The sequence below is a fragment of the Magnolia sinica genome, chromosome 8 (assembly GCF_029962835.1).
Source record: "Magnolia sinica isolate HGM2019 chromosome 8, MsV1, whole genome shotgun sequence".
Lineage (NCBI taxonomy): Eukaryota > Viridiplantae > Streptophyta > Magnoliopsida > Magnoliales > Magnoliaceae > Magnolia > Magnolia sinica.
This window is the reverse complement of record NC_080580.1, coordinates 72,169,302-72,184,483: the sequence shown is the minus strand read 5'-3', so window position 1 is coordinate 72,184,483 and position 15,182 is coordinate 72,169,302. Positions and strand designations below refer to the sequence as shown.

General features: G+C 42.2%; 1 protein-coding gene across 1 annotated transcript; it reads right to left on the bottom strand.

Annotated features, from left to right (window-relative positions):
- Nucleotides 1-1,777: 1,777 nt before the first annotated feature.
- Nucleotides 1,778-2,377, bottom strand: LOC131254304 (uncharacterized). Its single transcript, XM_058255296.1, has one exon. The coding sequence runs from the start codon at nt 2,375-2,377 to the stop codon at nt 1,778-1,780; it is 600 nt and encodes a 199-aa protein (XP_058111279.1).
- Nucleotides 2,378-15,182: the final 12,805 nt, after the last annotated feature.

Here is a 15,182-nt window from a genome sequence, read left to right as displayed (position 1 = left end):
TCTTTATTTGATCTTGGCAATAATGGATGATTCCACGGGTAGAATGCTGTCAAATCTGGCTGTGTTCCTGGCCAGCCAAAGCTCCCATAGAATCAGACATGGGGCAAGACCCTGCAGAAGAGGAACATGAGCCGATGACGCTGGGGGAAACCACCATCTTTCCATCCAGCTCAAAACTGAGAGGGCTGAGCAGCGGGCCACACCGAAAATAGAGGAGAAGAAAAACCAAATTCTGGACGCTAGACTGCAGTAAAGGAAAACGTGGAGCATGGACTCCGCAGCGGGCCTTGAACCTTGGTCTACACGGCAGCAGGAGCACATTGAGACCAGCTGTATACCTCTACGTCTGATGGCTTCATCCACTAGGATGGCCTTGTGTAGTAGCCTCTAGACAAAGACAGACACTTTGGGGGGCAGAAATCTATGCTAGACCCATTTGGCCCATCTGGGACGAGGGGAGTGGGCCCTAGAGATGTCCCATGCTAATCTAACTGAAAACTTATGGGAGAGGTCGAGCGGCCAAAAGATTGTGGCCGGAGGATCAGCAGTACAGAAACCTCCCATGAATACCACATCAATGACCTCCTACGGCAGGAAGGAGAAGACTGAAGAGGAGGGAGAGGCCCCTTAGGGCCTAGAAAAGTTTTGATTTGAAGGGCGAAAAGCGACGGAGGAATATGCCTTGTAGACAGGTCAGCTAGCAGCCCCAGACCAATCTAGTTGATAGCCCGTAGATTGCCACGGCCCTGGCCCACAGTCGACTGAGATGATTGGATCAACAAAGGAAGAACGGACCTAATACTCTTCCAAAGAGGCGATGGAGTAGGAGAAGGAGACGTTGTTGGGCTGTCACTGAGATCCGGCCCATATTTTGCTCTCATTGCCTCACTCCAAAGGCTGGAAGGAGAGCCGAATTTTGCTGCCCAAGCCATCTTGAACCAGAGTGCCTTCATAACTTCTTTCAACTTTCTGAAACCAATCCCACCTTCAGACTTAGGTTTAGAGAGATCTTTTCAATTTTTCCAGTGAAGCTTCCACTTTTCGTCGGCCCACCCGTTGAAAAAATCGGCGAATGTCCTATCCATCTCTTTTAGCACAAAGACAGCGATAAGGGAAACCACCATGGAATGAATGAGAATACTTCCCAGAACATGTTGGAAGAGAACTGCTCTCCTAGCCTGGGAGAGGCACCTAGCTTTCCAACCAAAGATGCAGCCTTCTATTTTCTCTAGAAGGGGCTTGAACGCTGCACATGCAGCCCTGCCAATAATGAGAGGCACTCCTAGATAAATTGGGAAGGCCCTGGACTGTGAAATTCTTAACAGATCATCGATAGCCCTGGCCCTAGCAGGGGGAATCTGCCAGAAACGAAGAAGGAGCTCTCGTGTCGATTAATATTTTGCCCTGAAGCATCTTGATAGGATGAGAGAAAACGATCCATGGCTTGAATGGATCGAGCCCCACCATTGAGGAAAAGAATGGTGTCATTTGCATATAGTAAGTGAGAAATCCGCGTGCAGCCTAATCGGAGTTTGAATGGAGGGCACCAGCCGCTGTCCATTAACTGACGTAATCCTCTACTGAGCGCTTCAGCCGACAAGATGAAAAGATTAGGGGAGAGGGGGTCTCCCTGGCGCAGACCCTTGGAGGAGCGGAAGAAGCCAGTAGCCACCCCATTGATCAGAATGGAGAACCAGCAATTGCTCCAGCATTTTTGCGCTAACTCAGTCCAGGTAGAGTTTAAGCCGAAAGTTGACAGGACCTCTTTTAGGAACTTCTATTCTACCCTGCCATACGCCTTCTTAATATTGAGCTTAATCACAAGGTTCCTGCCTCGAACATGTCTGCTTATATCTCTAATCGATTCCTGAGCTAGCACAATGCTTTTAGCGATATCTCGACCTTTGATGAAAGCCCCTTGCTCTACAGAGATCAACTTTAGCAGGAGGGAGTTCAAGCGGGAAGAAATAATTTTTGCAGAGATTTTGTAGATGCAGTTGCAGAGGTTGATCGGCTTGAAGTCTGAGAGTTTCTTCGGGTTGAGGGATTTGGGAATGAGGCAAATTATAGTAGTGGTAAAGGCCCTCGGCATGTTCTCACCCCGAAAGAAGCTCTCAGCTGCCTTGTGAATGTCAGAGCCTATGATATCCCAACACCTGGAAAAAAATGCACCTATAAATCCATCTGGGCCAGACATACCATCGAGGGGGAGGGAGTGCACCGCCTGCTGGGTTTCTTGGAATGAGGGCAACTTCATTAGCATGTCATTGTCCTCAGCCAAAACCAGGCTGGGAATCACTGACAATATATCTGGAACAGATAGCGTGGGAGCTGAATTGAAAGCCTCCTCAAAGTGTCTAATTGCCTCTGCTTGCATCCCTTGTTGATCTGACAATAGCTGACCTGATTCTAGCAGGATATCATTGATGTGTGCCTTGTGAATGTGCCCTTTGACTGAAGCATGGAAGAACCTGGAGTTTCTATCGCCTTCGGTTAGCCACTTGTTCCTGGCCTTCTGCTTCCAGAAGATTTCTTCTCACCTAGGCCAGCTTGACCCTATCAGCCGCCAGAGCCTTTTGGAGGCTAACATCAGGCCCAAGCTGTGCATCTGCTGCTTGAAGTCGTTGATCAACCTCCTCAAGACGCCTCTCAGCCATTTTGACCTGCTGCATAACATTGACGCATACATTTTTATTCCAGATTTTCAGGGCCAGCTTGGTCCTCTTCAACTTGAGCAATACATTGATCATGGGCTGCTGCGAGGCTTCATCTTTCTAGGCTGATCTAACTATATCTTGGAAGTTTTCATGTTGCAACCACATCCTCTAAAATTTGAAGGGTTTCAAGGCGGGGCCAATTGGCTGATTGGGAAAGTAGAGAAGGAGGGGTGCGTGATCAGAGGAGGTGGAACGAGGGAGATGCTCCACGTTGAATAGCAGGAATGAATTAGTCTAGTCAATGTTGGTCAGAACGCGGTCGAGCTTGACCCATACTTTGGCATTTCTAGCTTGGTTATTGCACCACGTGAACTAGTTTCCGGAGAAGCCCACGTCCATTTGGCCAGTGGCATTGATTGCATCCACAAACTCAGCAGCACTGGCATGGTCAAACACCCTATTGCTTCTTCATTAAGTCGAGGCAGTGACTGCGTTAAAATCGCCTTCAACAACCCATGGGCCAGACAAGGTTCTGGAGAGATCAGCCAATTCAGCCCATAACTCCTTACAACAGTACCTGGAGCATTTTGCATAGACCACTGAGACCTGGACTTGGTCCTGAAATTTCTGATACCTAATAGAGAATATAAGCATTTGGTTAGAAGCCGAAGAAACAACAATTTGAATTGGGTTGTTGAAAAATACCCAAACTTTGCCACCCAAATCCCCATTCGAGATAGAGGAATGGAAACCCAGCTTTAACCTAATAGCCACTCTCTTTTCTTCCTTGAGCATTGGCTCGAGAGTCACTAGAATTCTCGAATTGTGGGTCGAGATAAGCCTCTTAATCTTAGAGATTGTGGGCCTGTTTCCCATACCACGGGTATTCCAGATGAGGAAACTATCCATAAACAACCTTTACTGATTTCATAGACCTCTTTTTGACCATTCTAAGCCTGTGTTTCCATTCGCCTAATGGTCCTAGAAGAGGAGCCTTGCGAGATTTGCTGGTGACTGTTTTCCTGGCTTGGATCTTCTTAGAGTTTGTCTTTCTACTCTGTGATGTAGTCTTCTTAACCGGGGGCTCTGTTGTCCCACACAACCTGTCTGGAGAGGCCGGATAGACTGTTCCATATTGAAGTGAAGCCCAACAAGCTCGTTCCTTCCATTCTTGTCTTGTTCCTCCTGGTTCGCCTCAGCCATTCCTTCCTTCCCGAAGAATGGGGAGAGGTCTATTTCTAGATCAATATGCTTTGCTTGGGGAGTATTTTCTACCCTTCCCCTGGAATTGGGAGACAAAATCTCTATGGAGTTTGCTACAAATGAAGAAGGAGATGATACCGTAGACGAGAATTCCTATTCATCTTATGAGCCTTTCAATGGAGAACATCCTTCTGATCTCGATCTCCACTACCGGATTGGACATGGGGCCTGGTGACAACATCTCCTCACCGCTCACTGAGGTAAGGAACATTGTCGAGGATGGCAGCATGGATTTGAGTGTATTTGAGTGCATTGGGAATACCCAAACTTGCTCTATTTTTAGATCTTTCTTTTGCTATGATTGGGAATCAAATTTTTGTTGGCACCTTTTTAAAGGTAGGAGGGTATGGGTTGCTTGACGATTTGAATTGGGTGGGATTGGAGGATATTTGGAATTCAAGGTCGTTTGGCAGCATGGATTGGGTGGGATTGGAGGGGAATGGAGAATATTCGGAATTCAAGGTCATTTGGCAGGATGGATTGGGAATTATTTGGAATCCAGGAGATTGTGAATCCTCATTTTCAATAGGTTTTGCAATCACTCATTTTTCATGAGATTACCAATCCTCACACTTATTTTCTCATTTTAAAGGTAGGAGAGTCACACTAGAGGATATTCAGAATTCAGGAGTTGTTTGGGAGCATGGATTGAGAGGTATTTGGAATCTAGGGGATTGTGAATCCTCATTTCTGATAGGTTTTGCAATTACTTCTTTTTCTTGAGATTACCAATCCTCACCCTTATTTGCTTATTTCAAAGGTATGAGAGTCACACTAAAGGATATTCAAAATTCAGAAGTAGTTCGGGAGCGTGGATTGAGAGGTATTTGGAATCTAGGGAATTGTAAATCCTCACTTTTGATGGGTTTTACAATCTCTCCTTTGTTTATGAAATTATCAATCCTCTCCCTTTCCTCATTGTAAAGGTAGAAAAGTTACACGTGTAACATAGGTGTTACTAAGCTACTAATCTATTATACAGGTGGTGCATTCGTATCATCGACTACACAATTAAATGGTTGCTTAGTTCTGTTCTCATGCGTGTGGTCCATACAAGCTTGGAATTTCATCATTTTTTGCCAAAGTATGTATTTTAATGGGCTTATTACAATCATTGTGTCAAAACATTACATATATATTAATTAGGGATTTGAGATTGATTTAGTAATTAAATTCAAACTCATTTAAATATACTACATAATTTTAATATATTGTAATTTTATGGGGTTTCCAAATATAAGCTATCAAACATTGTTGAAAGATTTGATAATACCACTGATTTTGAATCCACTTGATTTAGAATCAGAATCTAAGCTCCCAAATGGGCCCTACTTGTAAAATATGTGTCACTAGGCTACTAATTCATAATACACTGGCATGTTGATGATATCCTAAAATAATCAAAGTATCTGCTGCATCATTAAAATTATTTCAATAGAATAGTCGGAACAGTCCAAACATCGACCATGTAAATTGATGGTTTAAAATTGTAGGCTAGTTGCTTCTTTGTAATTTTATACTTGTGAACCACCCAGTTTAGAATTTAATTATTTTTTGCTGAAGCATATATTTCAATGGGCTTAATTATTATAATGATTCTATTAAATATCACATATATATAATAATTAAAAATATTAAAGTTAATTTAATAATTAAATTTAAATTTCTGTAAATATACTACAAAATTTCATAGCATTTATATTTTTGGATTCCAATGCATTTCATTTACAAGCTGCCAAATACAAGTGAGGATTCAAAATCACCTTTATTTGTGATTTGTAATCCAATGCATTCCAAATACATGCTCTCAAATGAGCCTTTAACTGACCTAATGTTCAACATTTGACAAGCAAAAGGTTTATTTAATGGTGAGGATCATCTCAATCATGTGGTCCTTGGTACATGGCCCTTTGTCCTAATAAAAGAACGGTGTGGATCTTGTACATGTCTACAATGGCTAACAAACATATTAGCTTTTGCAGTGCTCTCTCTCATTTCTTTTTTGTCACTAGTTAGATTGAGATTGCATTGATTTCTAGTCAATCAAATGAAGGGATTTTAACCTCAAAATTTCAGAGGAATTTATATTTCACCAAATAATGAGGTGTTTTTTGAGGGATGAAATTACCGAAATGCTCTCATTTATTTATTTTTTTCTTTAAAAGTAGTGAAAGTCAAGACTTGTTGGTCCCAATTGATGTATATAGCATCCAATCCGTCCAATGTATATACCCCACCAAGATGATAACACAGAGAAAATATCAGGCTAATCAGATCATCGGATGGGCTACACTAGAATTAGGATATTTTGAATGGTGTATGCAATTTTTTTATTTTTTATTTTTTATTTTTATTTTTTTGTGGATCGGCACACCTTATGATTGGATCCATCATGCATTTGATTCATATAATAATAATATTGGCATTCATCTGGTGAATAGGTTGGATGTGAGACACATATCACATGAGCTCTTAACTCCTTGTGGTAAGGATTAATCATTGCCCGGAATATCAGTTCCTGCACTATATGATGAAATCCAAATTTCTGGGCAGTTTTGTGGTAAAAATCTCATATACCTGATGGTTCCTTTGGTAGGGCACGGGTCTATTGCCTCACCAAACAGGTGGTATGACTCAGTCCATTTTGCTCAGAAAATCAGCCCGTGATGATGATTTGAATATAAAGAAAAAAAAAATCTCATATTTTTTCTAGCACAAAATGATTTGTATCTTCTTTTTGGTTTCTTTGGTAGGGCATTTGGTCTACTTCCTCATCAAACACATTAGGTATGACTCAATCCATTTTGTTCATGAAATGAGCCCCTACCATGATGATTTGAATATGCATCAATCAGGAATATAAATCATTGAGTGGGCTACACTGTAGAAAACAATCAACAGCCGTTCAAAAATCTCACAAGGTTGAGTGATGCAGGGGAGATAATTATTTTGAATTCACAGAACTTCTCTGAACTCATCACAGAGATGTCTCAAATTCACGAGAAAAATAAGAAAATAGAACAATTTCTAGAAATTCATAATAAATTGATGGATGATTAAAATGAGTTTTTAACCTTCTTAAATAATGACACAAAACTTAGGAAGAAGTTTTGGAATTAAACTAAAACAAAAACTCCTAGAAATCGCGACTTATTATAAATAGTAAACTTACTATCTATAGACGGTCCTGATTCCTACTATACATACACAGTTTTTGGACAAAAATAGTAAGTGTCCTATTGGGCTCAACCATGCTATTCTCCTGATTATTCTAAGAAATTTTCATATTGGACGCAACTCTTAAAGCCCAACGGATGAAGAGTTATAATCAAACTAAAACGTACTATAAATAATAAAAACGAAAATAAAATGAAAATTTGACTATCGATATGATGAAATCTCGCAAATTTGGTACGTCTGATAACTCATTCCGGTTTGCGAGATATGCTCATTTTAAGGTTTTGATGGTTCAGATCACTTCTACCTCCGATCGAGCCTTTTTTGGTCCATCTCGGCCATGAAATTCTACGTGACCCACTGTACGCCATTGAGTCAGCTCAATTTTTAGGCTTTCTTACTTTCATTGTGAGTAAATCCTGGTAGACAGAATAGATGCCACATTCACCAGTATAAATCCCACCCACGGAAAGTGCTGTAGGATACGCTTATTCCACAGCTTTGGAAGTGGAGTCCGCCTACTGCATTTCAGCCATTTTTGAAGTTTCAAACCATGCTTGTTACAAGTTGTATTGGAAACTAGAGCTGGTAACGGTCGGGTCTTCCCGCATACAGCAAGGGCCTCTGGCTTATTTTATCCGTTCTATGTCAGAAAACATGGACCGTTTTAATTAAACGGTATATGGCATCGTCGGTCACCTTTGTAGGGTTGTATCGCCATGTGATCACCCCCGTCTTGGGCTATTCCAGGCTCATATGGGCCATACGGCTCCCATTGTTATTGTAAGTGGGTTTGCCCCTTCCCACGGGTCGGATCTATCATGTCATTTCGGGTCTGGTCCCTGGCCGTGACTGATATCCAACCTATGCAGGTAGAAGGATCCTTGCTCTTGCTCCTGTGGTAAACTATGGGGAGTTTCAACACCCGGTCAGGGTTCGCGTATCCATAGATGGTGAAATTCTACCATGGCGTGAGTGGGTGCGTGTGTTTAATAAAAAAAATAAAAAATAAAAAATAAAAGGAACGAAAACCTATGCAAGTAGAAATATGTCCCACCTTTCTATTCTTCTTTTCTCTGCCCAAATTTATAAATCTGCAGTGCATAGTCAGTCTGCAGACCGTAAGTAAAAAATCAGAGCAGGCCAACTTTGTAAGGCCCCACAGGTGTACTGCAAAGCTTACGTTGTCACCATCATATACGAGATCCAATCCATTGATCATGGGGACTAATTATATAGATACCTTGGCCTAAAATTAAGATCAGTACACTAAGCACATGAGCCCCAATTTCACTTTTTTTTTTTTTTTTAAAAACCTAAATATTTTTAAACCATTCACCTATTTTTTATAAATTAGGCTGCTTGACTATGACCAGGCTCATTTTTAAGCTAGATCACCTTCAAACCTCGAAGGTAAGCCCAATAGGCCGGATGTGGATTGCATAGTGACCTTGACCACGGACATCCATGGTGTGCTGACATAGCAAGATTTTATTAGTATAGGTACTGCTATCAAAGATTGGGCTAGTCAAATATTTATTCAACCTAGCAACTTTTAAATATGCTTGCATGGCCCAGCAAAGATAGTGGCATGTCCCCGAATCAAATTGAATCGCTTCAGGTCACCATAGCCGTCCACTATAGTAGGTTCGGCACACAATTTGCATCCCAACCTGACAAGCTTGGATATCATAATTATCTGCTTGCTTGCTCAGACTTGTGATGATGTCAGCATGATCAACTTATATAGGATGCAGATTGAATAATGTGGCTGCCTTTCCTGAAGTCGAGTTTCAACAATGAGATCATGGCTTTCAGCTAGAGGTGTACATGTGTTGAACTGTGTTCAACTAGGCACAACTCGACTCGGCTCAGCTCGGTCCTTGTGCCTGAGTGGCCATCTTGGTTGGGTTCGGTTAGCAGCTCAGGCCAGTTTGAGCCAAATTCGAGGTAAGATTGAACACATGGAGTGCACTTTCAATTTCTTATTGTATATAAAACAACAACAGTTGTTTACATGTATTTCATCCAACACCTTGTAGGCAATATCAAAATCGATGGTCCGGATCACTTCTGTCGTCGACCGGGCCTTTTCTGATCCATCTTGGTCATGCAACTGTCCGCGACCCGCTCTACATCATCAAGTCACCGAACTGGTTTGATCCGAGTTTGACTTGAGTTGGGGTTTGATACGAGTCAAGTCAAGCTCGAGTAAACTCGAACTTAATTCAAAATTTTTTCTAGCTAAAAAACATTCAGCTTAACTTGGCTTAAACTTAGCTTCAAATTGAGTCAAAGAGAGATTTTTCAAGCCGTGTTGAGCGGGCTATAACTGGGCTAACTCGGTTCAGACCGTAATTTCAACACCCATTGTAACGTGTGTGAGTGTGTAAAAGAAAAATAGGAAAAAGAAAGCAAAAAAAATAAAATGTCATGACACGGAGAGATTTGATTGAACGGTGGGTAGTTGATAGAGATGTGGCCCACCTAAAGCATGTTTGAAAATTGTTCCAACTCACTTTTTGGTCACATCATCTTTAATATGGACCTACTATCCAGTCAATTTCCACCAGTCTCCTGAACGGGGTACCTAAATAACTTGCCCTTATCAAATATCGATCTCTCTCTCCCTCCATTTCTCTGTCACTCTATCGTGTGATCGCGGATTGCATCCAACGGCTTGGGGACCTTGTCAAATCTCCGAAACTCTCATCCTTTTCTCTGTCACTCTCACGGGTGATTTAACACACCAGTCCAACGCCAATTAAAAAATGACACGTGAGCATTATAGGCCCGGGACAAACAGTGAAAAGTAGTCCCGCTCGTGGAGATGCTGGAAGTTTCCCAATGTGGAGATTTTCGGGGAATGGTCCATTGCTGATGAGGCCCACCTGACCAATTATTCGGACTACCTGCCAATGGGCCCCACTTTCAGAACTTTCACCTGAGTATACTGTACAAATGTACAAATCCAACTATCTCCTTCTCTCTCTCTCCTTTGTACGTGGGATGGGGACGTGCACAATGAGAAAATATCATGGTCCTTCATGAGCCCGTTTGTCACGAAACTGTGGGGCCTACTACGATTTTCGTGTTACATCCATACCGTCCATTACTTTTTTTTCCAGCTCATTTTATAATGTAATTACAAAAATGAGGATGATCCAAAGCTCAAGTGGGCTCCACCATAAGAAACAGTTGAACTGAACACCCGAAACGTTATTTGGAGACTCCCGTGATGTTTATATTCTATCCGAACCGTTCATAACGTGATTCACACTAGGATGAAGGGAAAAGACAAATATCTGCGTGATCGAAAACTTCTATGGCCCTAAGGCTTAGTGCCCACTGTTTCTTGTGGTGTGGCCCACATGATTTTTGAATATATTGTAATTTTTGGATACAATTCTAACATGTGCCGAAGAAACTGATGGACAGAGTGGATGTTACGTGGACATCGCAGTAGTCTCTCACCGAGTTTTGTGTTACAACTCGTCAATGCAACGGAGAAAGACTCATGTTTTGTCTTCACGTAATAGGGTCCTCGACTGAGGACGTGAGCAGTTGTCGGTATTAGGGTTGGTACAACACGGTATAATAGTTCAAAGATCCAGACCATTGGTTCGTCGGGCTCCACCGTGGATGGATTATCATTCAGAAATATCTCAGGTTGAAAAATCCTGTCCAATAACTCCAGGGCCTTTGTATTCATGTGAATGTGAACCGTTGCAGTAGTTCCTCTTCATAACTATTTACTGGACGCCTGTGGGATGTGTGCATATCCACACGCGGGCGCAAGTGTTATAATGTGACACATGTGCGAGATCTGAGCTTTCCATAAGGTCACCTTCTTTGAAAAACAGAAGAAAAAAAACAGAAATGAATGAGGCTATTCCACACCTCAGATCTCGCACACGTATTTCATCTTTGCACGCGTTTCCGCGTGTGGATGTGATGTCATCTTCTTCCCTCCACGGCTGGGGCTCCACTTGCACAAAACTGAAAAAAAGAAAAAAGAAAAAAAGAAGAAGAGTATATTTGCACGGATTGCACGCAGACCTATCGAAGGGCTGGGAATGTCTTCTGTGGAAGATCGGCCCACTTGTATAAACAACAAAGCCGAGTACAGTATTATATACTCGGCCCTAATGCGTGTGGGTCCTATGGGATCGGAGAGGAAGCACTTTTCAAAAGAACTGCTAGCGTACCCCACGAACTACCTACCCGGGTTACTTGCTTAGGTCGAGAGACACCTGGGTGGAATTTTCATGTGATCCACACCGTCCATCAGGGATGATGCCTCAGTATAACCATTGAACCGAAAAATGAATACCATGCCATATACAGGTATTTCACACTACATGAAAGAGTTTGGATGGAACACCCACCATTAGTTATTTGTAGGCCACATCCTAGTGTTTATATGCCATCTAAACCATTCATCTGATCTTTCACATCAGGATGAAAGAAATACAAAAGAATCACAGTATCCCAAAACCCATGTGGGCCATATAATGTGAATTTATAGGTTTTATTGTTAATTTTATGGAGTGGCCTATCTAAATGATGTTAATCAGTCTGACTTTTTAGATAAAATCCAAACAATGGTGATATACGTGATGGACGGTTTGGATTTCCCCATAGATTGAGAAATTAACCGGATAGGTATCTAGCCAGGTACGTAAGCGTTTTCCTTTCCAAAAGCTTTTTTAAGAGGGAGGTGGGGTTAAAAGCATCTGCACCGTCTAGTCTTGTCTACACTTCCGGCAGTATTATTATTAGTCGGATTGAAAAGAATATATGCATATAATATTTTCCCATTTGCTTCCATGTAAGACACACCCCTATCCATTAAAATACGTCACGTACATCATGCTCCAGCGCAATATACGGCTTTTATTTTAATAGTTCGTCTACCCAACTACACAGGTGGGCCCCATCACGCTGTGATCTGGCCGCTTATCTTTGTATGAACATGATTTTAGGGCATTTTGCACGTTGAATGTTGACCGTTGGTTAAAACATCCAAGGTTGGGCCCACCGGATGAACATTAGGTTCCTTTTTGTTTGTGGTCGAGAAGGAACTTGGCGTTGTTTATTCTGCCACTAAGAATTGTTGAAGGTGGCCCCCACATTTTTTAAAATCTAAGATGCTCATTTGGTGCGCTTGATAATGGTACGGACCATGCTCTGATGTTTTACAATCAGATGATACTAGAAAAGCAATTTAGTGTCTTGCATATGGACTACTATAAGCAGTTGTGAAGTTGGACAGGACTAATCAGACGGTTGGGTGATCCAAAGGGTTAGATTTTTAGTGCGCATCTCCATCCGCCAGAGGAATACAGCATCAACGGTTTGGATAATCAGGAATTGGGCCAAGATGTACTTTTTGTTCTTCCCAGCAAATCTCTCCCTTCAACGGTTGGGATCATCAGGAGTTGGGCCAAGATGTACTTGTGTGAGGAATGATACAAGTGTGTGAGATCTGGACCATTCATCAAATCTGGATGAACCCTCTCTTTATCAGGGAGGCCAAACGTGTAAGGTGAAAATTGAACCGTTTGATTTTCTCTTTTCCAACCATGCATTGTTCTCATACCAGTGTTACCTGCCACATGAGTGGACTAGCCTCACCCTTCATCCAGCGAATGCTCACGGTAGGACTTGCATGATATGAATAGCCTGTATCTCACACATGTGCGCCATGTTGGCACGTGTATCTTGAAGCCTCCCAACAAGCTGCCTCCTTCGAGTCCATGAGTTGGGATATCGATTACTCTCATTCTCACGGGCTTGTTTTATTCCAAATGGCATGATTCCGTGAGTGGCCCTCATGGGGGAAGTTACCATTGGTCAACCCTTGGACCGCACATGTGTGAGAGATCTGGGCCATTCATGAAGTAAGGTATACTGAGAGTATACAATGAACCAATTGATGTTGATCCAATAGGATGGTAGCATTAGTTTTGGTACACGGCTATATTCACAAGGGAAATTGTTCGTGCTCGCCTCGAAGTTTGACCAAATTACCTCGAACGATACGAATACTCCATAGATTCCCTAAAGGGCCTTCGATAGCTTTTGGACTTTGTTTCGGAAGAAAATGCCCCTGACCTTAGTTCAGGACTTGTACGGTCCTTGAGTGAAGCATAAGTCACCCGTTGTTGCAACCCCCGAGAAACACACAGATTGGCTACTCCCCGGGACACTGGCAATGGCTGGTGCTCGGCGCTCTGTAGACCCCACCACCATGTACGTGTTTCATCCATGCTGTCCATATATTTCTCCAGATCATTTTATGGTAGGAGATGAAAAACGAGCATAATCCAATCACGGTGGGCTCTAGGAGGATTTTAATGGTGGATATCCAATAATTATAATTTCCCTGCAATGTGGTCCACCGGAGAGTTATACACTCTCGTTTTTCGGTTTAAGTCATAAAATGATATTTTAAACTGGATGAACGGCCAGGACAAAACACATATATCATTGTGCGGCCCATAGACCACCGATCACCTGCAGCCCATAGACCACCGATCACCTGCACCACGAGCTTCGGAAGGGGCAAATGACGCACTTATGTACATTTGAAAGACCCTCTCCTTTCTCTTCTCTTATTTTCCTACAGAAGCCAAGATCCAGGGACCAACAGCCAGAGAGTGACATTATTTCTCCTTGTCATTTCGCTCATCTGAAAGCTTCTTCCACTACGAGGTTTGTATTTTATTTTGTTTCAACTGCAGGTAGGCATTTACCAAAGTAAAGGAAGGACAGAGTCGAGAAGCTGAGGGCTCCGGTTATCACTTGAAAATGAGTGTAACGTAGAGCACACCTTGATCAAACCTCCACCATTGGATGGTAGACAACCACGGCATCATGTTTGTGACGGTATTTGGATCATGAGTGCCACTTGTCACGACTGCGGTTGTGATGTTATATGGATCGTGCTCGTCAGGGATATGGCACTGGATACAACTACGACCCAGTGTTCTTCATTACCACGATCTAACGTGTATGAGAACCACAATCCAGTGTGCTTCATTACCATAAGATTACGACCCAGTGTGCTTCATTACCATAAGATTACGAAGACTGCGTCGGTTGAATTCGATTTGATAATTAAAGTTGTGTACGGTGATGCAACTCGGAAGTGCGAAAGACACAATGTGTCACGATTTCAGCGGATGAGTTCCAAGTGACCGTACGGAGAATGACTAATGTAGTGAATCTAAGAGAAATGAAGTGTACGCGCGGTCAGTTTATACAATGCTTAAGAAGACACAAAGGGACATTTTAGCCGAAGTGAAAGTTTTATTTGAGAATATGAGCCTCCAGAAATTAGAAGATCTGATGGGAGAACCAAAAAGGTTTTTATTACATCCTAGCGAGAAGATAGGCCAACACCCAGATGCTGGAGATGCAAGCGAATAGGTAATAACCAGCCTCCATGCACTTTCGTCCCTACTGGCCGAGGAGGAGGCGGAGGCTGATGATGACTTATTGTTTTCATTGCTTGTGATAAGGTAATGTGAACTGTAATATACTTATTGACTCATGAACTTTGCTATATCTTAACTCCTTTATAATGTGGATGCTAACCACAATCCATTGTGCTTTTGAACCACGACCCATATAGGAAAATGTGAACTTAACAACGGGTCATGGTTGTCATGACAAAAAAGATCATGATTGAAATGTTATATATATGGGTCGTGTTTCTCATTAGGTCATGGTTGTCAATGCCGGATCAACAAGGAAGGCAACCACAATCCATTACAACTGTGACCATGACCTATTTAACATTACAGCCACGTCCTATATCAACTACGACCAATGATTCACATATATCACGACCAAAATAAAACACGACAACAACGACCCACATATTATTCTAGTCATGGTCCATGTATCATGACAACCACAACCTATACAACGTCACAACCCTGACTCATATACAATGACAGTGGGGACCCATGTATCATGACAAACACAACCTAGTGTGGACGATAATCAAGAGCCTTTATGCATATGAACCACGAACCCAAAGATCGGAATAGTGTATATACCATAGGTCGTGGTTTT

Coding starts and splice junctions, on each gene's coding strand:
- LOC131254304 (XM_058255296.1), bottom strand. CDS start 2,377: ATGCAAGCAGAGGCAATTAGACACTTTGAGGAGGCTTTCAATTCAGCT.